At 36.2% G+C, this 22,780-nt stretch overlaps 2 protein-coding genes across 2 annotated transcripts; both read left to right on the forward strand.

The window, feature by feature from the left end:
• The first annotated feature begins 8,591 nt into the window (after nucleotides 1-8,591).
• On the forward strand, nucleotides 8,592-13,278 carry LOC111017239 (putative LRR receptor-like serine/threonine-protein kinase At2g16250). The gene is made up of 4 exons (XM_022292936.2): nucleotides 8,592-11,315; nucleotides 11,744-11,872; nucleotides 12,181-12,203; nucleotides 12,460-13,278. Exons 1-4 carry the CDS (start codon nucleotides 9,388-9,390, stop codon nucleotides 13,068-13,070), a joined length of 2,691 nt encoding a protein of 896 aa, XP_022148628.1. The 5' UTR covers nucleotides 8,592-9,387; the 3' UTR covers nucleotides 13,071-13,278.
• A 2,824-nt stretch (nucleotides 13,279-16,102) lies between these two features.
• Nucleotides 16,103-21,318, forward strand: CAP1 (cyclase associated protein 1). The gene is made up of 10 exons (XM_022292907.2): nucleotides 16,103-16,604; nucleotides 17,386-17,554; nucleotides 17,634-17,698; nucleotides 18,169-18,496; nucleotides 18,602-18,749; nucleotides 18,838-18,947; nucleotides 19,031-19,086; nucleotides 19,184-19,240; nucleotides 19,467-19,610; nucleotides 20,619-21,318. The coding sequence occupies exons 1-10, from the start codon at nucleotides 16,332-16,334 to the stop codon at nucleotides 20,703-20,705; spliced, it is 1,437 nt and encodes a 478-aa protein (XP_022148599.1). The 5' UTR covers nucleotides 16,103-16,331; the 3' UTR covers nucleotides 20,706-21,318.
• The last annotated feature ends 1,462 nt before the right edge of the window (nucleotides 21,319-22,780 follow it).

Below are 22,780 nucleotides of genomic sequence, written 5' to 3' on the forward strand. Positions count from 1 at the left end.
GGGTGAAATGTTAAAAATCCAGAGTTGATGCAATGCATTGAATGCTAGACAGAGATTCAAATTCAAACTTTCAAATTATTTTAATTAAAGGCGCGACCTCAAAAGTAAGAGGTGCGAGGTGACATTAGCTGCAGTTCAAAGGAAAAGCAAAGAAAAGAGGTTGCCAACAACAAAGTAGAAGCAAAAGGGAGTCTCTTTATTGAATGAAGAGCAGAGCCAAAGCTTATAGACCTTGCAGCTCTGCCCAGACACTTACAAAACCAAAGAAAAGGGAGGAAGATCAGCGAAAAGCCTCGTGAAGGGTGGTTGCCTAAGAGCCCGCTTGAGGAGCGCCCTCTTGAGTGGGGACGACCTGGTCCTCTTCGGGATCAGAGTAGTCGGAGTCCAGATCTCTGACATACTGATCCACCAACGCTTGGGGCCAGGGGTGCCGCCAGGACCAGACGCCCACTTCTCGACATACCTCCTTTTCAGACCGCTGAGATTGATCTGAAGGTCGGGCATGTCGGAAGCAATGCCTTTCATGAGGAACTTGAAGCCCGCGTCAGAAAAATCTTTGGCAAATCCATCGAAGTCAGGATGTTGCCTAAACGATTCCTCCAGTAGGACTCCATTGCTGAGGCGCTCCTTCGCCGTCTCCAGCTCGGCAGTCGCATGCTCCAGCTCCTTATCCTTCGCTTCAAGCGCCTGGAGCATGTCGTCCTTCTCCCTCAGGAGCTGGAACTTCTCCCTCTCCAGGCCCCTGGTAATAGCGTGGGCAGCTCGGAGTTGGGCCTTGCGCCTGTCCTCCTCCTTCTTCAGCAGCTCGGCCTGGGACTCCACCTCGGCCTTCAAAGCCTCCACCTCAAAGTGAGCCTTCAGCAGCTCATCCTTCATGGTGGAGGAAGCAGCCTCCAAGGCAGCGGAGAACTCCTCTTTCTCCCTTGCTGCCAGAACTTCCCTTCCATCCAGCTCGGCCTTGACAGCCAGAGCCGATTGAATGGAAGCCACGAACGCCTAAGAAATGGTACAAGGAAAAAGTTAGATCGAACTACCAGTTGGGCGAAATCAAGCAAAAATGGGGCACTAGTTTTACCTCGGCGGCGTAGTCGATGGTCCTCTGCATAACGGACCCAAGGTCGCTCACAAATTTGGACGCCCTCCTTAGGCAGCGGTCCAAACTTGCAGTTGAGATGCGGGACACCTGGTCCCTCACCCCAGAACTTGACGGCTTAATTCTGAACCGTGCCGTCACGTCGGACGTCCCGCCCATCCTGGCCGCAGGATCGTCCACCCGATCTGCGAAACTTGCAGGCAAGACCCTGCAAGCCCCGACCTCCAAGGGGGAGATCGCCTTCTTTTTCTTCCTTCTTCGCTTCAGAGGGGCTTCCTCCCTCGCCTCCTCGCCCAAAGGCGGGGCGTCCACCGCCTCGATCTGGGCGTCCACCACCTCGGTCTGATCCCTGGGGCGCTTCTCCCTCGAGGGATCCCCAGAAGACTCCAGCTCGATCACCGAGGCTGGATCTTCCGAGGCAGGCCCTGCCACGGCAGGGGTGGCAGGTTTCGAACTCTGGGCGGCCTCAAGAGCATGAGCTCGGCCCTTAGACTTGCGCTTCACGCTGCTTGCAAATCCGCAAACCATGGCTGCGAAATAAAAACAAGGGTCAGCGCAAGGTTAGAGGAAAAAGGGGGGAAGCAAGCTCGGCATACCAAGTTCAGAGTTCGGCCTTGAGGATTCAATGGGACGAACTGCAGGGTTGTAATCTAGCAGCCCGGACTCAAGCAGCAGTTCGTCAGTCACCAGGGTTCCGACCTTCCTACCCCTCGGAAAGCGCTCCTTGTAGTATTTCAGCGTATCGAAGGAGGCTTGCGTAAGCTCGGGGACTGGTCGGATTGAAACTGCACGAAGACAAAATCCGAGTTAGACCTGAATGACAGAAGAAAATTACGAAAAGTAAGAACTACTCCGTACCTAGGTTCCCAAACCTAGTGGGACGTCAAAGAAGGAACGACCTGACTCGTCCTTCGCGAGCCATTCCCCGGAAGCGTAGAACCACTTCCTCACCCATCCCTTGATGGAGGTCGGCCCCTTAACTATGCCGCCTGCGCCTTTCCTGCGCACATATAGAACCGACCAGGCTTCTTAGCTATCCTTTTCGCCTCGAAGCACGCGAGGAGCTGATCTACGTCCAACAGCTCGGCCTCCTCACTATCCCGAGCTCGTAGCCAAAAGAGGATGGCCAAAGCGAAAATGACACCCCACCCATTGGGGGCCACTGAGCCGGAGCCAACCCAGTCCGGAAGAGAAATTCTTGGACAAAAGGGTGAAGGGGAAGTCTGAGGCCGTACTCAAACATTTTGAAGTAGAGAGTGACCCATCCCTCTGGAGGATTGTCAGCTCTCTCCCCCTCCTCCGGAAGCCTGAGGAGGATGTTCTCAGGGATAGCGAACCCCTACGAAGGGATCCGAGGTAGTGCTCAGGTATCCTAGAAGGGTATTCCAAACCCTGACCTGAAGTGGAGGCGTCACTATCCTCCCCGTCATCGGAGATTCTAAAGTTTTCTATCTCCTCGAGCTCGGACTCTAACCTACGAGCTAAATCGGATCCTAGGTTGCTGCTAATAGAGGACGACATGGCAATTACGTTCGAAAGAGAGAGGGAAGAGACCGACCTACCAAGGGTTCGAGCTGCCTTCAGATCGAACTCCAAGAATTCAAGGACGTAAGGTATGATCTGAAGGATTTGGGGCATTTATAGCCCGCCGGAAGAATTTCCCCACCGTACACGTGTAATCAACGAGCGGCAAGGATCCTCTCTGAGATCCGAAGCGTCGGAATATTTGAATATTCCGACGATAAATCTTCCGCAACGGTTGTATTTTCCCACGAATAGGAAGTCGCCACGTGTCCAAAGCAAGTCGAATGAACTTCTCTGCCAGGTCGAGATCGGACCAGACAGAGAAGGGGCCAATGTTTGGGGAGGGGAATACCCTTGACACGTGGAGGACCCCCATTGATGCTCCAAGATGGCTCATGAGTCATGTCCAGCTCGGATAGCCGAGATGGCCGCTACCAACGCCGACAAATGCTAAGTATGAGGGCCGAGGTGAGCCTGGCCCAGGTCTGACCTATCGGGGAGCTCGGTAGGGACCGAGATGAGCAACTGTCTGCGGCGTGATTATCGAGCGTAACCGTCGGTCCCGAGATTACCGGGTGTAACCGACGGCCCTGAGATTACCGAATGTAACAGTCGCTAGATTAGCGGGACCGCCACCCATAAGTAGAGGACCTCACTCCCCGATCAGGTACGATGATTTCTGGCTCCGAACTAAACTTGGAATCTGACCTATACTGACTTGATCGTCGGAGTGCTCACCTTTTTGTGCAGGTCCGCCCAAGTGTTCAGGTCGGTCTGGAGGCCGAGTTCGAGCTACAATCAGGAACACACTGTTGTGCACATTTTTGCATAAACATTCACTATTTAACAACAATAGTTAAATTCTTTTTCAAATATAACATTCAAACATATATGTTTTATAATATTTGTGGCAATATCATGTCGACATAAATTTATTTACTTGAAAAAATATAGAGATAAAATAAAGAATAGCGGTTCAACTAAATTTGCATAGTCAATAGAGCTTTAAAAGATTGTAAATTATTGTAAAAAAAATGTTATCACACCTATTAATATGGAATATTTTAGATAGAATATAGGAAATACACCAAAGTTAAACACATTCCACACCACTTTTTTAAATATTTATTTTTTATCAATTGACTAAATTATTATCACTATTTTTTTAGTTTTTAAAACCAATAAAAACATTAAATACTTCTTTAAATTTTGATAATTACTTAACAAAAAGAGTGTTATTTTAAGAATTTTTCAAAACCAATACTTTTATTTCCTGAAAATAAAACACTTATTTATGAGAGAAAAAGCATGTTTCCAAAAAGGAATATGTCGCTCGGTAGAAAGTTTCAACTTTCTTTTATGGTTTTTTATATTTTTTATAATTTACTAATAAAAATTAAAAGATTTATGATTGAATGAGTGGTGGGAGTTAATGTTATTCATTATTTTGTAGCATAAAACTTATGGAGTATTCTAAATAATTATTTCTTTCTACATAAGTTCTAAATAAATATCATACGTAAAAGAGTGGATATATATAATTTGAAAAAAAAAAATCCACGCAATCACATTCTCACTGAATTTTGATTTTCAAGTTTTTTTAATAAATAATTTTTAAAAAACAATTTATTTTGAAAATAACTTCTAAGCAGCCTCTAAAATTGTCAACTTCATATCAGTATCCACTAACTTTCAAACTATATATTAAAATTATAACAATAAAAAATAAAAATAGAAAATAAATCTAAGAGGTAATGGAACAGTTGAACCTACTGTTACAGAATGCAAGTGCTTATTGGACACAGTTTTTTTTTTTTTTTTGCAAAATTGTTTGGACACAAAAATATATATATATATTTATTTAAAGAGATAATAAATGGAAAAGACAATGAAAAAGAAAGGCATTGAATTCCTATTCTTAATTCACCAACTTGGTTGAGAGTGATAGCCTCCAACTTGAAATAGCTACTTTGAATGAGGGAGATGGTTTAGAAGAGCAATTTCAACACCTCAAAATTAAAAGTTAGGTTCAAAAAAATCATATGCAGGTATTTTTCGATTTGATTGATCTCGAGCGAGAATGAGAAATAAGAACTATATCGTCCATATGGCTGCTATGTACATTGACCTCTACCTGATAGATCCACTGTTTATGAATCTTCTCGACCAATTTTTAATGTTCATGGGGTTGTACTTCTCTACTAGGCCAACAACCTTATTTAGTATGATTTCCAAGTTGCAAGCAATAACATCACTCTCAATTCAATTCATACACGTTGAATGTGTAATTAATTCAATCTATAACTCGATGGTTGGAGTTATCATTACATATTTTTTCGCAATAACACACCACCTAGAACTCCATCATTTATTGAAAATAGGTGTGGTTTGGTTTTGTGGTAAAATTTTGAAAATTGTTTTATTAACCAAGTTTTAAAAAGTATCTTCTTTGCTGGATCAACTACCAACATTTTATTATCGACATGACATAAATATAGTTTAATTGGACAAAAGAATACCAACTTTTTTTAGAACCTCCAACCTTTGGAGTAATATGCCTTAATCGTTGAGTAATGCTCATATTAGTACGTTACTAACCTTCTTAAATATCGATCGATTATATTTATAATACTGATTAACTTAGATATTAACTGACTATACTTAAAGTAATCGATCACATCGACACAAATTATATTCTTTTACTAAATTTACATTATTTGCTCGGGCAAATCTTCACCTACTCCAAAAAAGAAACAAAATTTATAAATAGCATGTTATGTATTCTTTAATAGGACAAGTATGACAATAGAGTTTGTTTCTACTTTTACAAGTTGGTTTTTTTAGACAACCGACAATTAAAAATGTTACATGTGGTGTTTTTAATGTTTTTTAGAAATCAAGAAAAAAATGGGGAAAAAAAAAGGTCTGTTCATGGATTTTTGTAGTAGTAATGTCTCTTTTAGCATAAGAAATTAATCCACGGATGGAAGTTTATCTAGTTTTAATGTTTTTCTTTTCATGGCAATGCTTATTTCCTTCTTTCTTAACAATTTTCTAGGAAAGTTATTTTATGTTAGAAAATGGTTATGACTCATTGCCTTGTATGCTTAATTACCATTTTTAGGGCCAAGGTAAATCCACAATTATTATATGTATTTTTATTAAATTAATTATAAACATAAAAGTATTTAAATTTATTACCACTATTTAAATAAAAAAACTATCTATCATTAATTTTGTAATTTGAATAGTTCACTCTTACCTAAATAATTAAAATTCGGCCACCTTATAAAAGATTTAATTTTTTTTTTGGAAATAACAAAAAAAATATTAAATCAAAAGAACCAAAAAAGAGTACGACATATGAGATGGATATTCAAAACTCATGACTTCTTGGTCTGTTGAAATTGAATTATCTAATTTAAATATATTAATTTAATTATAATGAGAAAAAGGTGCAGCCAACAAGAGAAGACTAATGAAAATGCAACAAGTTTCTCAAAACAACTTTTCAAAACTACTTTTTATTGTGTGACGTAAAGAATTATATCAAGTAGAGGAGAAGATGGGGAAAGAAAATTCTTTAAAATAATTAAGGGAGTAAAAAAAAAAGAAAACGAAAAAGAAAAATACACCATAGCCTAGAGAATGTGTCATGACATGTGATGTGACCCCCAAACTACGATAAAATGGACACCATATTAATTTTTATTCTTTGTATTCAACAACTTTTGCCTTCTCAAAAAAATAATTAAACTTTTGCCCATATTATTTTATTTTTACACCATCTCTCTCTCTCTCTCTCTCTCTCTCTCTCTCTCTCTCTCTCTCTCTCTCTCTCTCTCTCTCTCAATAAACATAATTAAAGAAAAAAGTAACTCTCCCTATCGCTCTAGGATTAGAGATTCAATTTCCTTGTACTTAATAAAAGTTTACAGAAAGAAAAAAAATAAACGGTTAATTTGAGTTGATTTTTATCATAAACTTAGTTAAAAATTGATAATTAATCTAAGCATAGTTCACTTAATAAGATACATATCACCATTCCAAAGATTGTCATAATCCCCCAGTTGTTGAATTAAAAATAATATTCATTTTTAGGATATCTAACATGTATAATTAATAAAAACTACAAATTTGAATCTTAAAATTATTACTAAATTAATTTTAAAAGAGTACATATAAACATTTCTATAATTTTTTAAAGATCGAAAGTTTATATTCTTACTCCCACATTCGTTGAAATAATATAATCATAACTTAAAAGAACTTCATATTGAAGTAGCTAACAAAAAATTGATGGTGAAGACTAATTATGCAAAATTTTGAAACCATTGGGCAAAACATATATTGTTTTTTAGAACTCAAATACTCAAGCGAACATTAATTACTTGTTAAAAAAGTGGGTTAATCAAAATATCAAACGTAAAAGGTGTATTTTCCGTCGATTTTAAACCACTCAACTAGTTAAGACATAAAAAACGTTTATGAAAGGAAAAACCCGATTCTTTTTTAATAATGAAAGCAAAGTTAAATCAAAGACAACTTTATGAGTTAAGTTGTCGCCAATAAGTTATAAATAAATTTGGTTAAATGTAGGTTAATAATTGAGTCATAAATACTGCAACAATATCTTCATATTATTTGTCATTTCCAAAAGAAATAAATGGTAAATTACATTTGTAGTTCATATAACTTTAAATTATTTTTTGGTATGTCTTTTCTAGTACAGCAATATATCTAACAATATATAGGAGTGAAGATCCGAATCTACTACTTTTTAGTGATATATGACTTAACCAATTGAACAAATCGACTTCTATATTTTTTAGTACAATAAGTAGAGATAGGAAATTCAAATTCACGGCCTCTTTGTCAAACACAAGTGTCAATTACGTTGAGATAAGTTCATATTGGCATTTCCACCTCATTTTGTTATTTCTAAACAAAATATCTTAAAATTTAATTAAAATTTACTAATTCAATTAATGTAACTTTATCATATAAAAACACGACATTAAACACAAAATATTATATTTCATAACTTATTTGCCATGTGTATAAATAATTGACCACCTCTAATATTAATTTTTTGCTACATCTTAGATATCGAGTAAATTTTAAATGTTAACAAAGGACAATAACACAGTAAAAAAATTAATACCAAATTGACATAATGATTAAACTATATTGAGTAAAATTATAATTAAACTAATAACGAAATATCAAATAACCTTTTGTCAACGTTCAATGTGATAGGATAAATACAAAATGTCATCAAAATACCAACATGATAAAGATTTGACTTTTGACCAATGAAAGCTCTTATTTGGATACAAAGATCCCAAATTTCCAATCTCATTGGTAATTTCTACTATCTTCCAAAACTTTCGGTATTTGTATATGCGCCTTTAAATTTGTTTTAAAATTTCCATAAATATATTCATGTATTCGTAGGTTCGACGTCTACACGAGAGCTAAATCGAAAATTTCATCATAGTACAAAAGAATCTACAAAATATAAAAGATATTAACTATATAATATTAATATTAATTCTAATTAACTTATTTATATTTTCATCAAACATTTAAAACATTATTAATATCTATCTAAATTATTTCGAAGTTGTCAAATTTTATATCTTTATTGTTCTACATGAAGTTGTCAATTCGAGCATAATATAGTAGATAAGACATCAATTACATATTATAAAGTTGAAGGTTAAAACGTAACAATTTGGTCTTTTTTACTTTAGACATGGTAACAATTTAATTGAAAAACTATAATTTATAACGATTTGGTTTCGGAGTGGCTCAAAATTTTCAAAATAGATAGATAATGGGGACGAAAAAAAAAATGTCTTTACCCTAAAATTCGAAACCTAAAACCCTGTTATTACAGTGGCATGTCACTCCCACACTGTCGCTTCCAGGCATGTAGAGAGAGATGTTTCATCAACAAACACGGGAAAGAGCGATAAAAAGAAAAAGAATCAAACAATTTCTGTAAATTTCTTTTAGGAGAAAGAGAGAGAGAGAAGAAAGTGGGAGAAGAAAGGAAGAAGAACAAGGAGGTGAATCGGCTGTGTGAGTTTTTGGGGCTGAGCTGTAGTTGGCGGGATAGCCGGAGGTCAAACCCCACAAAAAGGAAAAAAAGAAAGTGGGTTCCTCTTCACAGTCCTCTCCCATGAACTATAGTCCTCTTCCCACTCATCACTCCCTCTCCTCCTGCTTCAATATTACTTTTCATCTCTTTATTTTTTCACAAGAATTGTAATCAAAGCACAGACGGAAATGGGATGAGATAGAAAGAGAAATAGCCGCAGTTTCTCCTGACCGAAGATCTCCCCCAACCCAACCCATCTCTATTAAAAAATGAAAACAGAACCGGTGCTGTTTCTGTTTGTCAAATTTTGAAGTTTCCCATCTGCCCCTTTTTCCTTTTCTTTTCAGTTTTTTTTTTTCTCTCTCTCTCTCTTTTCTATTTGTCAAACCATCCATTTTCAGGAACCAAAAGCAGGGGGTTCTGTGATCGAGGGGAGAGTCGAAGAGGAGGTAAGAGGGTTTCTCTCTTTTTGCTTTTCTTCTTTAGAGAGAAAGAGGGTGTAAGTTTCCTGGGAAATGCACTTTTCTGTAATGGGTGTCTGTGACTTTGAGCAATTTGATTATGGTCAAACGCATAAAAATGTGCAGAATCAAGTTTGAGAGAAGGAGGGGGGCGAGGGAATTTGGATCTGTAGTTTGGGGTTCATGAGCCGTGGAGGGAGGATATGCGAAACGCAATATTTTTCACGTTCTTGCTCTTCTTGTGCTTTGAGCCCACATTTCAGCAGCTGAGTTCTCGAACTGAGCGTATAGCTCTGCTAGACCTCAGATCCTCTTTGGGTTTGAGGAGCAGGGACTGGCCCTTAAAATCTGACCCATGTCTTAACTGGAACGGTATAGAATGTCTTAATGGTCGAGTTATTGGGGTCAATGTTTCTGGGTTTCGAAGAACTCGAATTGGCAGCCAAAACCCACGATTTGTTGTTGATGCTTTAGCTAATTTGACTCTTCTTCAGTCTTTTAATGCTTCTAATTTCTTGCTTCCGGGTCTAATTCCTGACTGGTTTGGTTCGAGGCTCAGGTCTCTGCAAGTGCTTGATCTTCGTTCTTGTTCTGTTCTTGGTCCTATTCCATTGGGTCTTGGAAATTTAGGAAATCTGACCACTTTATATTTGTCCAATAACAAGCTTAACGGGACGATTCCTTCAAGTATTGGTCAACTTGTTCAACTTTCAGTGCTTGATCTTTCACATAATGAGCTCTCTGGATCTATTCCTTTGTCATTTTCATCTCTGGGGAACCTTTCTTTCCTAGACCTTTCTTCAAATCGTTTAGATGGGTCAATTCCTCCCCTCATTGGGTCCATCAGGCAGCTTCAGAATTTGAACCTTTCCAGCAATAATATCACTTCTTCATTGCCTGCTTCACTTGGGGACCTGGAGAAACTGGTAGACCTTGATCTCAGTTTCAACTCTTTGTCCGGGCCGCTACCGCAGGATTTGAGGAGCATGAGCAGCCTGGTGAGAATGGTGGTCGGGAACAATTTACTTGGTGGGTCATTGCCTGAAGATTTGTTTCCTCGTCTTAGGCAGTTGCAGGCAGTGGTTCTCAGAGATAATGGCTTTACTGGTGCAGTCCCCGATGTGTTGTTCTTGACGCCTCAATTGCGTCTTCTCGATATCTCTGGAAATAATTTCACTGGTATGCTGCCTAATTCAAGCTCAAACTCGAATTCAACTGATGGAACGTTGAATATATCTCGAAACATGTTTTACGGTAGCCTTACACCTGTGTTGAGAAGATTCAATGCTGTTGATCTATCTGGGAATTATTTTGAAGGCATAGTTCCAAACTCTGTGCCAATGACTGCATCTCTTGAGAGTAATTGTCTTCAAAATGTATCCAGTCAGAGGACACTGGAAGACTGCTCCTCATTTTATACTTCAAAAGGCCTTAGTTTTGATAATTTTGGCAAACCAAACTCTGAACAACCTCCTTTAGCAGAAAAGTCTGGCAAGAACAATAGGAAGGTAATCATACTGGCCAGCGTATTAGGCGGGGTTGGATTTATCGTCCTTCTGGTGTTCCTGATATTTCTACTGCTTCTATATAAAGGTGGCAAGAGTGCATCAACGAATCAAAGGGGAGTCAGTGTAGGACCGATACCCCCTGCCAGTAGCGATTCGCCTACAGGCCTATCAATTAACTTTGCAAGTTTAGGTGATGCCTTTACAGATAAACAGCTTCTTCAATCTACTGGTGGCTTTATTGATGAGAACTTAATCAAACTTGGCCACTCTGGTGATCTATTTCGCGGTGTCTTGGACAACGGGGCGAATGTCGTTATCAAAAAGATCGATTTACGAACAGTTAAAAAGGAAACGTACTTGGTGGAATTAGATTTCTTTAGCAAAGTGTCCCATACAAGATTGGTTCCCCTTTTGGGACACTGCCTGGATAATGAGCACGAGAAGTTCTTGGTTTACAAATACATGCCAAATGGGGACTTGGCGAGTTCCTTGGTCAGAAAAACTAATGTTGATGATGAAAACATACAGTCGTTGGATTGGATAACAAGACTTAAAATTGCATTAGGAGCTGCAGAGGGTCTTGCTTATCTGCATCATGAATGTTCTCCACCGCTCGTCCACAGGTACTTGGAACTCTATTTATTCCCTATTTAATTTTGATGTGTATAGTATCAATTGCTTGAGTTCACTTATTCTCGATAGTAGATCCGATATGACTCCTAGGAGTATAAGACCAATGTATGGGTGATTGGGCTATTGTTTCTCTTGTTCGTTGGATATATTCTTATAGTTATAGTGAGTTGAGTCACTTGACCAAATTCTTCAGGAACTAGAAGTTCAGCTCTGTTATGTGTCTGTAACAGTTGTCGTTGTCGTCTTTATTGTTCTTCGATGAAAAATCCGCTTTCAATAAAATAGACAAGAGTATAAAAGACCGCCAAAAGGCAAGGCTGATCAATAGTCAATACTTTACTGCACTTGTTAATCACAAGAAAATTTGAAACAGTGGCCACATGTATTGAAACTCTTTTTTTTTTTTTGGTCATTGAAGAGATGTTCAAGCTAGTAGTATACTTCTTGACGATAAATTCGAAGTGCGACTCGGTAGCTTGAGTGAAGTTTGTGCCCAGGAAGGGGACGGCCACCAGAATCGGATTTCCAGGCTGCTTCGGTTGCCACAGTAAGTGATCACCTAATACATTTTTCTTAAAAATTTTCCCACCAGGATTAACTGATAAAATTTATCTTCAAGATTGCTGTGCCAATGTTGTTAGCAACATTCACGTATGCATTTTCACCAATTAAATCTTAAATATCAATAATGGTAATTATCTTTTCATTTACTTCAATTTTTTATTCTCTTAAGATTAAAACATAAGAGTACTGCACTACCATTTTTTCATTCTAGCTCTTAAATATTGGTTATTTCTGGTATGTATTTTTTTCATTAAAGGTTGTGATATTCATTTTCCCTCTAAAATGTTGCAGGTCATCCGAGCAAGGATCTTCTGGTATGTTCAATTTTACATTATTTCTTTTCTGAGATTGAGAACTTTCAAGAATTATTTTCTTCATAAGAACTTGCTGTTTACATTTGAAACATATCGGCTACTTAACATTAATGTCGATTTGCTGGCCAAATCTTCTGTTCTTAGAAAGCCTAATGCATTCTCAGTGTGACATAAACAAGTTTGAAAAAGCATCGAGTTGCTGTCTAGGTCGAGTTGTTTTCGATCTAAGATTCCGTTGTTGAATGGAAATTTGCAGGGTCTCAGACATCGGTATGCTCTTATGATGTGTACTGCTTTGGGAAGGTGTTGTTAGAGCTAGTGACTGGCAAGGTGGGCATTAGTGCCACCCCAGATACCCAATTGAAGGAATTTTATGATCAAACATTTCCATTCATCAGCATCCACGACAAAGAATCGGTGGGCAAAATCGTCGATCCGAACCTGATTGTGGATGAAGATTTCATGGAGGAAGTCTGGGCGATGGCTGTCGTTGCAAAGTCATGCCTGAACCCAAAGCCTTCAAGACGACCCCAGATGAGATACATCCTAAAGGCTTTGGAGAATCCAATGAAGGTAGTGAGAGAAGAAAGTTCGGGTTCCGCAAGGCTGCGAGCGACTTCTTCACGAAGCTGGAATGCAGCTTTGTTCGGGAGCTGGCGACAGAGCCAATCGGATCTAACAGTTGTACCAGCTGCCACAATGTCAAAGACAGCAGGAGGTAGCTTCAAACAGTCAGGAACTTCAGGCTCACAGGGAAGTGCGCAGAACAACAGCGGCGATGTCTCGTCGAGGAGAAGGCACTCGAAGGAGATATTCCCCGAGCCACAGGACGAGCAAGGCGAGAGAGCAGAGTATCATTACCAGTAAAGAAAATTCATTGATCTTGATTGATTCTTTGTTAATAACAAACACAGCAGGCACTCCCAATTGAGAGAGCCTGATAACTGGCCTACCCGAAGACGGGTTCTTCTTTTCGGGTTATGTAGTCAGAGAGGGGGTGGCTGACACCCCAGAGCTTTCTGCCATGGAAAATTGTCATTCTTTGAAAAATGTATGGGTTTCTTGTTGGTGATTAGTGATTATGGTTTTTTTTTTTTTTTTTTTTTTTTTTTTTTTTTTTTTGTAGAAGGCAAGGCATGGCCTTCAGGCTTGCTGTAGGCATATGGTTCTTATTTGTTCTCATTATTTTTTACCTCTTTCATCTTCTTTCTTTCTCTCTTATTTTATTGGTTTAGGCCTTTTTTGGGAATGTATATTGATTATTGTGATTAGTTGCTTTCCTGCCAATAAAAAAAGAATCCTTCCCTTTGTTGGAAAAAGAAAATATCAATTATGAATATTTGGTTTTACCTTGGAATTAGGCTTCATCGGTATCGATATTTTTATAAATAGAAGGATTTAACATCAACAAGGTGCAATATCCATATGGCGGGAGATGAATCTTTGGGAGAGGGACGAGATAAAGTCTTCAGACCTCAACATAACCTTGACAATGGTTGAAAACTCCAAGATGATAACTCCTATCAACTGTCATTTCATGATAGCGGAACTTAAATTGTAATTCTTGTCGTGATGTATTATAACTTCCGAGTAGACCTCATTTACCATCGGTATAAATAGGGAAGTCATCTTCATACTCGGATATGTGCATGTGTAATTGATAGCTTATCTGAAGAATACTCATTAAATTTTCATTCTAGAATAAAAGTGTTAATCAGTACCTTTATATCGTAAAATTACTAATATGAATAACATAATAGAAATTACTAATATGTTTCTAAAAAAGAAAAAAGAAAAAAGAAATTCAACCAGGGATTTGCTTGAAACAAAATGGAAAATCCTAAGCAAAAAAAAAGGTCCCACCGAGATATGAAATCGGGTTTCTGAATTGTCCAATGTCCTAACCACTAAACCATGGGACCACATGTTAGTAGAATTCAAGTTTTTATAATATATCATTTTCTGAGTTCAAATAATCCAATTAAAAAAATACACAAAAATAACTTTTTTAGTATATTATTCATGTAATATTATATTAATATTATTCGTTCATCCATATTCTTTTTTTTTTTTTTAAAAATATATTTTATAGTATCTTTGTCAAAACGAAGGAAATGGCATTCCATTCTTGTTTTTTTTTTCTTTTTTTTTTTTAAATGATATCTCATTCACTTTTTACTCTCTCAGTTTTGAAGGCATTGAAAAATGAAAGTAGAAAAATTGATTCCGTCTTAAATATTCCTTGGTACTCCTCTTTCTCTCCATAACAAAAACATTTTATTTTATTATTATTATTTTATCATTGTTATAGCTTCACTTGTACATCAATATTTACATACGTCTATGAATTTGACATTGATATATAAGAAGTGGATCGATATTTCTGTAGTATTGTAAAAAATTTTGATAAAATATACAAAATATCACTAGTATGACTATAATATTAATACTAATAATTTTTAACTTATTTAATAATAATAATTTGTTACTTTAAAATATTTGTCGTGTTTTTTTATATATATAATTTTTTCATAAATATTCAAATTCATCGACATCGACATTCTAATAATATTTTCATCGACATATCCTTAAAATTGAGAATGAATGTTTTCATCGACATCAACATTTTAAACCTTACCCATCAGAACTGGATTATTTTGTATATCTTTAATGTAGTTTTGAGAAGCACCGATAATTTTGAATAAATCATCTCCAAAAACAATTTTGGATGAATCATCTTTCATGCTCTATTAAATATTTAACTTATGTATATGAGTGGTGACCCTTTTTTGGGCCAAACTATTTATTCTTTTAAATTAAGAAATATGTACAAAGCTGCTCCCTTCTATTTGGTAAAGTTTTTCTAGCATTCTTAATCAAATGAAGATAATTTTGAAAAATAATAATCAGCTACATCTCGCGAAGTATTCCTTAAAATAAAAATATCGTTCCTATTAAACTACCTCAAAAAAAAAAAAAAATTGGTCATTAATTATTTTATTTGGTCTATTATACATTGAAAAATTTTACCTTTTTTTTAACAAATTTTTTTTTATAGACTTCTTAAGAACTATAATCTAAAATCATAATTTAAATATATCATCTTTAAAGTATGCATAAGATAAAATATACTTTTTATGAGATCATATAGAGAGGTTGATAGTCATAACCCATGAGATTGAAAAGTTGCTCTAATATGAATACTGAAACTTGATAGTCAAACTCGAATATGGTTATCTAATAAAAGTATGAGGTTGAATAAAATTACAACACCACCTGACAATCTCATGACAGTTAATGAGACTTACATTCAATGACGTGATGTGATGATCTACATTGATTGATCATTTCACATCTTCATGACGACTATAAATAGATATAACCATTAGTATATCGATACAACTTAAACGATTATTTCAAATTACATACACAAGAGCAACCATAATTAATGTTATATTTTTTTAGGTTGCCTTAAACAACAATTACCGTACCTTTCTCCTCTTACTTATATAAAAAAGAACAGTTGAATGCACACTCACCACTATATCGAAATTACAAGAACTCAAAAGCTCAAATCGAAATAAGCAATAGAGACATTACGATGAAATACACTCTCTAACATGACTACATGTTCGACGATGCTGCGTGCACATGATCAAACAACATTTATCTCTCTCTTCCAACAGTGATGAACACAATTTAAGTAAACTAAAAACTTCATTATACACTATAATGATGATGATTAAGATAAGACGAAGAGAAAAAACATGATGAAGACTTAATTCAGCGATGTTTACGGTTGTTCCCACTTGCCCACACGAGCAAAAATCGCCTCTTTATCCGCCACGCGTCCACCTCACCGCCGGAAGTCGCACTCTCTTCAGTGGGTACCGCCAAATCATCTTCCTTTTTCTTCACAATATCCTCTTTCGGCGACTCCACAGCGAAACCCCAATTCTTTTTTCAACTAAATTAATTATTTTACCAAAAAAATTTGACCCCCACAGACCATACCCATCAGCCACCACTTTTACTCATTCCAATCAGTGAAACCCACCATTGTTTGTCTCTCAGATCTGAGCTTTTTTGAGAAAGAGAGAGGGGGAGAGTTCTGGGTTCGAACGAACTATGGATGAGAAGCTGATTCAGAGATTGGAGTCGGCTGTGACTCGGCTTGAGGCCTTATCTACTGGATTCCGGCCCGGCGGTGCACCGGAGAGCGGTGAGGATGCGGTGTCTGACCCCTCGATTCTTGCTTTTGACGATCTGATGGGACAGTATGTTGGAAGGGTTACGACCGCCGCCGAGAAGATTGGGGGGCAGGTTCTGGAGGTTACTAAGGTTTTGAAAGAAGCATTTTCTGTTCAAAGGGAGCTTCTCGTTAGGGTCAAGCAAACTCAGGTTTGTTAAATCTCTTTTGTGCTCTCGAAGATAAATGTGAAATTGTAGTTTTAAGTTTGTAGTTTTGGCTTGCTTCTGGAAAGCTGCGGCATTCTTGTTCCAAGAGGGTATTCAATTTTCTTCTTCACTAGTAGCTTGTTTCGGTTTCCTGATTACTGTTTTATTCGTATTGGATTAGTTGTTAGCTGTGTTTTAACAATCGTTCTATACGGGTTGTAGGAATGATAGTGGAAATCTTGTATGATCGGTCCAGGAATCTACCAAATTGTGTTGAGATGCTTTGGGAGAGATTTTTACTGTAATGAATTAACAATTTCAGCTATGTAGGAGTCAACTCATGTCTAAACCTCGCATTCTACATTCAAGTATTGGTACTTTTATGCTGGACTTCTACTTTGGTTGACATTTGTCGTCCTCTGATAACTGATAAGTCATAAGTGAGGAGGATGGACAACAATGGGCCAATAGCTTTGCTTATCAACTGATAAATAACAAGGGATGATGTAAAATTGTGTTAATTGTGGAATCGTAAAGGAGATAGAACCTTTTTGTGGAAGATTTGCTAGTTTTTTGTGTAGTTTGCTCTAGCTGCCTCAATTGTACTTTCATTTCTTTTGATGAGTGTTGTATTTTTTATTAAAGAAAAAACAAGAAAGAAAAGAAAGGACCGAACATTTCAATAAATTATATACCTATAAGAGTGTCTAGTAATAACTTTCAGTAGAAATTTTTAGGTGAAGTTTGTTGCTCTGAAGTTCAATCTGTTTACTTTGTTGCACAGAAACCGGACATGGCAGGTTTAGGTGAATTTCTGAAGCCATTGAACGAAGTTATTATAAAAGCAAATGCACTTACAGAAGGAAGGAGATCTGATTTCTTCAACCATTTGAAAGCTGCAGCTGATAGTCTATCTGCTTTAGCTTGGATTGCATTTACTGGCAAAGACTGTGGTATGAAGTTGTAGTTGAGTATATCCACGTTGGATGTGTATTCACTTCATTCCTTCTAATTGCTTCATGATTTTTCAAGGTATGAGCATGCCCATTGCCCACGTTGAAGAAAGTTGGCAAATGGCTGAATTTTACAACAACAAAGTAAGCTATTGTTTCCTCAAATTTTTTATTTTGTTAGTAAATTCTGTTTAGTTCCCCTTGCTCAAGGAGTATAAGGCATGATACAATAGGGTTTAGACACTACTTTATACAATAGGGTCTAGAAACTACTTCATATTAGCACAAAATATCTTAGCCGTCTAAAGGGGTCTTCCCATTCTTGTATCACAAAAGGTATATTTATTGCAGGACATCAAAATCCATTAACCTTGCAATTATTGGAGGAATGAATTACATATTTTGATTATTAATATTTGGCAGTTGGCACTCTTCTGAGATTTGACTTAACATGCTATGCACTAGCCTGAATTCTGCTAGTGTATATTGACATTGCAATTTTGTTATTGGGTATATATTTTATCTATGTTATTTGGGCTTTGTACAATGGTTTCTTTCATGAACAAAAACTAAATCAATGGGTTGTTACCAACCTGTTTACTTCTTCAACTCAGGTTCTTGTAGAGTACAGAAACAAAGATCCAAATCATGTTGAGTGGGCCAAAGCTATGAAGGAGCTCTATTTGCCGGGTTTAAGAGACTATGTCAAAAGTTTTTATCCTTTGGGACCAGTATGGAGCGCTACTGGGAAAAAAGCTGCTTCTGCTCGTCCTAAAGCTTCTGCTCCTTCTAAAGCATCTGCACCAAGCGCTCCAGCCCCACCTCCACCTCCCCCAGCTTCGCTCTTCAGCTCTGAACCTTCTCAGGCTTCATCTTCTAAGCCAAAAGAAGGGATGGCTGCTGTTTTTCAAGAAATTAATTCTGGGAAGCCTGTAACTGCAGGTATTGCTGTCTTCAAGTTTATAAATGCTCTCCATTTTCATGTGTTTTTAAGGCTCTCTCTTTTGCAAGTATTTGAACATATTTATTCACTTTTTCTGCCACTAGGTCTGAAGAAAGTAACAGATGACATGAAGGCAAAGAATCATGCAGATAGAGTTGGTATTGTGGGTTCCAGTGAGAAAGGTGGTCGTACAAGCTCTCCTTCGTTTTCCAAAGCAGGTCCTCCAAAGTTAGAACTTCAAATGGGTCGAAAGTAAGTTTACTTTCTGTGGTTTGAATAAGATATTGATGACAGTAGGTGTCCTACACTACTTATTCTTTCTATCTACACATTCATACAGGTGGGTTGTTGAGAACCAAATTGGAAGAAAAAACTTGGTGATTGATGATTGTGACGCCAAACAATCTGTATATATTTTTGGATGCAAAGATTCAGTTTTGCAGATTCAAGGTAATTATGTATCTCATGATCTGTTTCCCTTTTACCCTATCTTTTAATATGGCTCTGGTTAAACTAATATTTTCGACTTGCAGGGAAGGTCAACAACATAACTGTTGACAAATGCACAAAAATGGGAGTTGTATTCACGGTTAGTATGTGATATTGAGTGAAAAAATTGACCGTTTGCAAAAAAGGAATTCTGGTGATATGGATTTATTTTTAATTTTTTAACTTGTATTTTACAGGATGTTGTGGCTGCATTTGAGATTGTAAACTCCAATGGGGTTGAAGTGCAATGTCAGGTATTTTATCCTTCTCAAATTGGGTGATTCTACTTTATTTTTGAAGCTAATGGCTTAATTTTTCTTACCTTCTATCCGTTATGACTGGATTTGGCTTTATATGAAGCAATGAAGGCGCCTTTTACATATTGTGTGAAAGGAGAGCATCACAGTGGCTGATGTAATTTCTAGTTTTAAAACTATGGAGTTGTTAAGATTTCACTCTTTTATTTGCTGGTTATTCTAGGGTTCTGCTCCAACTATTTCTGTGGACAATACTGGAGGCTGCCTACTTTATTTAAGCAAAGATTCTTTGGGGACATCCATTACAACTGCCAAGTCCAGTGAGATCAATGTTTTAGTTCCTGGTGCAGGGTCTGATGGTGATTGGGTACGGTCCTCTGTTCCTGCTTTATGATCTTGATTTTGTTTTGGCATTTGGTCAAATTCTTACTCAGTTATTTTCATTTGTTCATTTCTGCTGTTTGAGTAATGGAAAACTTCTTTGGTTCTAGGCCTTGAAAACATTCCATTTACTTCTGTGCAGTTCACCCATCATGTTATAGATTTTTTCCTTGTGATAAAATGACATATCCACATGGCCCAATCCAATCAATTGTTCAAGTCACACACTCACTTAATCCATTTCTCTTAGAAGAATCCCCGTAAAATATTAGTGAAAAATAACGAATAAAATTTCGTGAAGTTGAAGGGAAATCCCAATACAGGTATTATTTTTCAATTAATCCATATTTGTAGCAATGAAATACTCTCCTCCCCTGAGTAATCATAAATAATTGATTACAAATCTATGATTTTTATTATAAATGCCTTGATGGGGAGTGCACTTACATAAATTACAGAAGTGTGTAAACTATACAAACGAGTTAAAGGTAGATTGTCCCTCACTAGCACTTCTGATTAATAATTCTGCCAAAGGAGACCTTATTACCAGAATAGTTTCCGGTAAATCTGTTTACAAGTTGACCGCGCAATAACAAATTTGGTCTTGAGGTAAGAAATAACCAGTTACCGTGGGTCAATACAGCCAGAACCACACCGGTGGCGGTAACTGGTAACCCAAGTCATTAAGTCTTGTACTTCCAATTGAATTATTGAAATCCTGAAAAATCAAATGTTTTCAACAGTGTCTTCGGCTACTCATCTTCTTGATTAGGCCAAAAAAGTTTCATATGAACGAAATTTGATGCTGTAGAATGATTAGATTGATCTGATGCATGCTTAATGCGGCAAATTCGAACTTTGTGAAATATTTCTAGATTCACCTCTGCTGATGTTTCGATTCTGCCCTGGTTGCTGGTTGAACTTGTAAAGTACATTATTTGGAAAAATGATGGAATTATATTATAATGCGGATGGCCTTGTTCTATCTCTGCAGGTGGAGCATGCTTTGCCGCAACAGTTTGTTAATGCGTTTAAGGACGGGCGCTTTGAAACAACTCCAGTCTCTCACTCAGGAGGCTGAATTACAGTTACAAACAGATTCTTTCTCTTTTCTACATTTTTACTTCATTTATTTCCTTTGAATGGATGGAGAGTGGCTTTTGTTTCCATTTTTTTCCCTTGATTCAATTGTCACAGTACATTACATCTGGTGCTTGACAGTGTCTTGTTTCATTGGGTTCTCTTTTTTTCTTTATTCAGAAAGTTTGGGGTTTTTTTTTCCCTTCATACGAATATTGGCGGTGTTTATGGGGATGACATGTGTTATGAAGCTTTATATTTTCTTGTTTGTGCTGTAATGAGAATCTGTAATATTCTACTTTTGGTTTGAGAAGAAAACAGAGACAGCAGTTCTTCCCTACAGGTTCTGCACTGTTCTTGCCAACCTGCATTTTTTAGAACAGAAGCTCGATTACCGAGGTTTCGGTCGCCCTCCAAAGCAGATCAAGAACGAGTTTGGGAGGACGAAAGTGGTGCATGAAGTACCAAGGAAGCAGCAGGTACACTAAATATTGAGATGTCTTTATCAAAACCTTTTTTACACTTTTTCCTGGTAATGGAAATGTTGTATTCTATTGAACTGTTGGATATTACTGAGATTGAAATGGAACTTTGAGAATGCCATTGATGAGTCACATTTGCTAGGCTTCTAATGTTCAAAGTAATTTTTGATAAGTTAGTTTTATAAGTTCGAGTTCGTGTAACGAAACTAACAAATTTATCCCATTACCTACCAATTTTAAACATCGACTTATTTCTTAAGTTTCGACTGATACATCATTAACTTTTAAGCATTGGAGTAGAATGATGTAATTATTTAGGCTTTGTTTGAAAAATTCTACATAATCTAATGTAAAATTGTTAAGGAATAATGAGGATATTTTAAGGACCTTGTATATTAAATTAAAATTTGGGGCCTTAATTCTTGTCTATTTTATCTTAAAAAAAAAAAGTAATGTTCCTAGCAAATTTTAATCAAGAAAATAATATTTCCAAGCAAAGAGTTGTCTAATTTTTCAAAAGAAAAATTTATTTATTAAAGATGTGTCCGAGACATAATTTTGGTTAGAACTAGTGGAAGTGATAATACTATATTTAATTTTGTACTTAAAAATATAATCTTAAAAAAAAAATTCTTAACTTAAAGTAAATTATTACTAATATTATTAAGTGAAATTCAATTAAAAAAAAAAATTTCTCACCGGGATAAGTACAGTGATAATCGATGTAAATCTCAAATAAAAAAAATAAAAAAAATACTCCCCCACCCCCACATTTCTACTAAAAAAAAATCACTCAATTTCAATTACCCCTTTGTTTTCACTTGTTTAGGCATTCTGTAAATATATTAAATAATATATTATTTGCAACTTGCAAATAAAAAATTTAATTTTAATTATAAAAAGTAATGATGCAAACACGTGGATTCTTCCCTTAATATAACCAAATAATTCAATTATTGCATTTAGGTTTAAAGTTAATAACTCCCATTCTTTTCTGTTTGAATTTTTAAGCTTCTAAATGTTCTATTTTAATTTTCTTAAACGTACGATTTTAGTTATTTAATTTCTAATTGTTATATTTTAGCTCAACTTTTAAATATGATATTTTGGTTTCTAAACTTTACCTTAAACATTTATTTTCATCGTTATCGACAATGTTTTTTTCTTTTATTTGTAACATAAAATTGAATATGTTGTGAAATTCAATACTTAACTTATTAGTTACTAAACGTGACTTTAGATAGTTGTACATTTACTCAATCAAGTGAATAAGTTAGATCGAATATAGTTTAATTGATTAAAATATATATATATGAAGTTTAAATCTCCACCCTACATATTATTAAACTTAAAAAGAAAAAAACTCAACCAAAATGAAGAAAACAAATGTAAAGTTATAGGTTTTCATTAACTTGAACATTTTTTTTTAATTTCATTGACCTGAATCTAGTTTAATGAGTTTCTATAATTAAATAATTTTAAAAAAATATCTCAGTATTTTTTTTTCCTTTATTCTTTTTTTCAAAATCATGCTCCAATAGGAAGTTTAACAGTTCGTTTTTTTAGTACAACATGTTGAGGAGGAGATTCGAAC

This window comes from Momordica charantia (genome assembly GCF_013281855.1).
Source record: "Momordica charantia cultivar OHB3-1 chromosome 2 unlocalized genomic scaffold, Mcharantia_2.0 BLBB01000002.1, whole genome shotgun sequence".
NCBI lineage: Eukaryota > Viridiplantae > Streptophyta > Magnoliopsida > Cucurbitales > Cucurbitaceae > Momordica > Momordica charantia.

Bases quoted from the DNA above. Each gene is read 5' to 3' on its own strand.
- LOC111017239 (XM_022292936.2), top strand. From the start codon at position 9,388: ATGCGAAACGCAATATTTTTCACGTTCTTGCTCTTCTTGTGCTTTGAG. The intron at 11,873-12,180 runs GTAAGTGATCAC...AAAATGTTGCAG, and splicing joins AGGCTGCTTCGGTTGCCACA to GTCATCCGAGCAAGGATCTT. The intron at 12,204-12,459 runs GTATGTTCAATT...GGAAATTTGCAG, and splicing joins ATCCGAGCAAGGATCTTCTG to GGTCTCAGACATCGGTATGC.
- CAP1 (XM_022292907.2), top strand. From the start codon at position 16,332: ATGGATGAGAAGCTGATTCAGAGATTGGAGTCGGCTGTGACTCGGCTT. The intron at 17,699-18,168 runs GTAAGCTATTGT...TCTTCAACTCAG, and splicing joins CTGAATTTTACAACAACAAA to GTTCTTGTAGAGTACAGAAA. The intron at 19,087-19,183 runs GTTAGTATGTGA...TGTATTTTACAG, and splicing joins AAATGGGAGTTGTATTCACG to GATGTTGTGGCTGCATTTGA.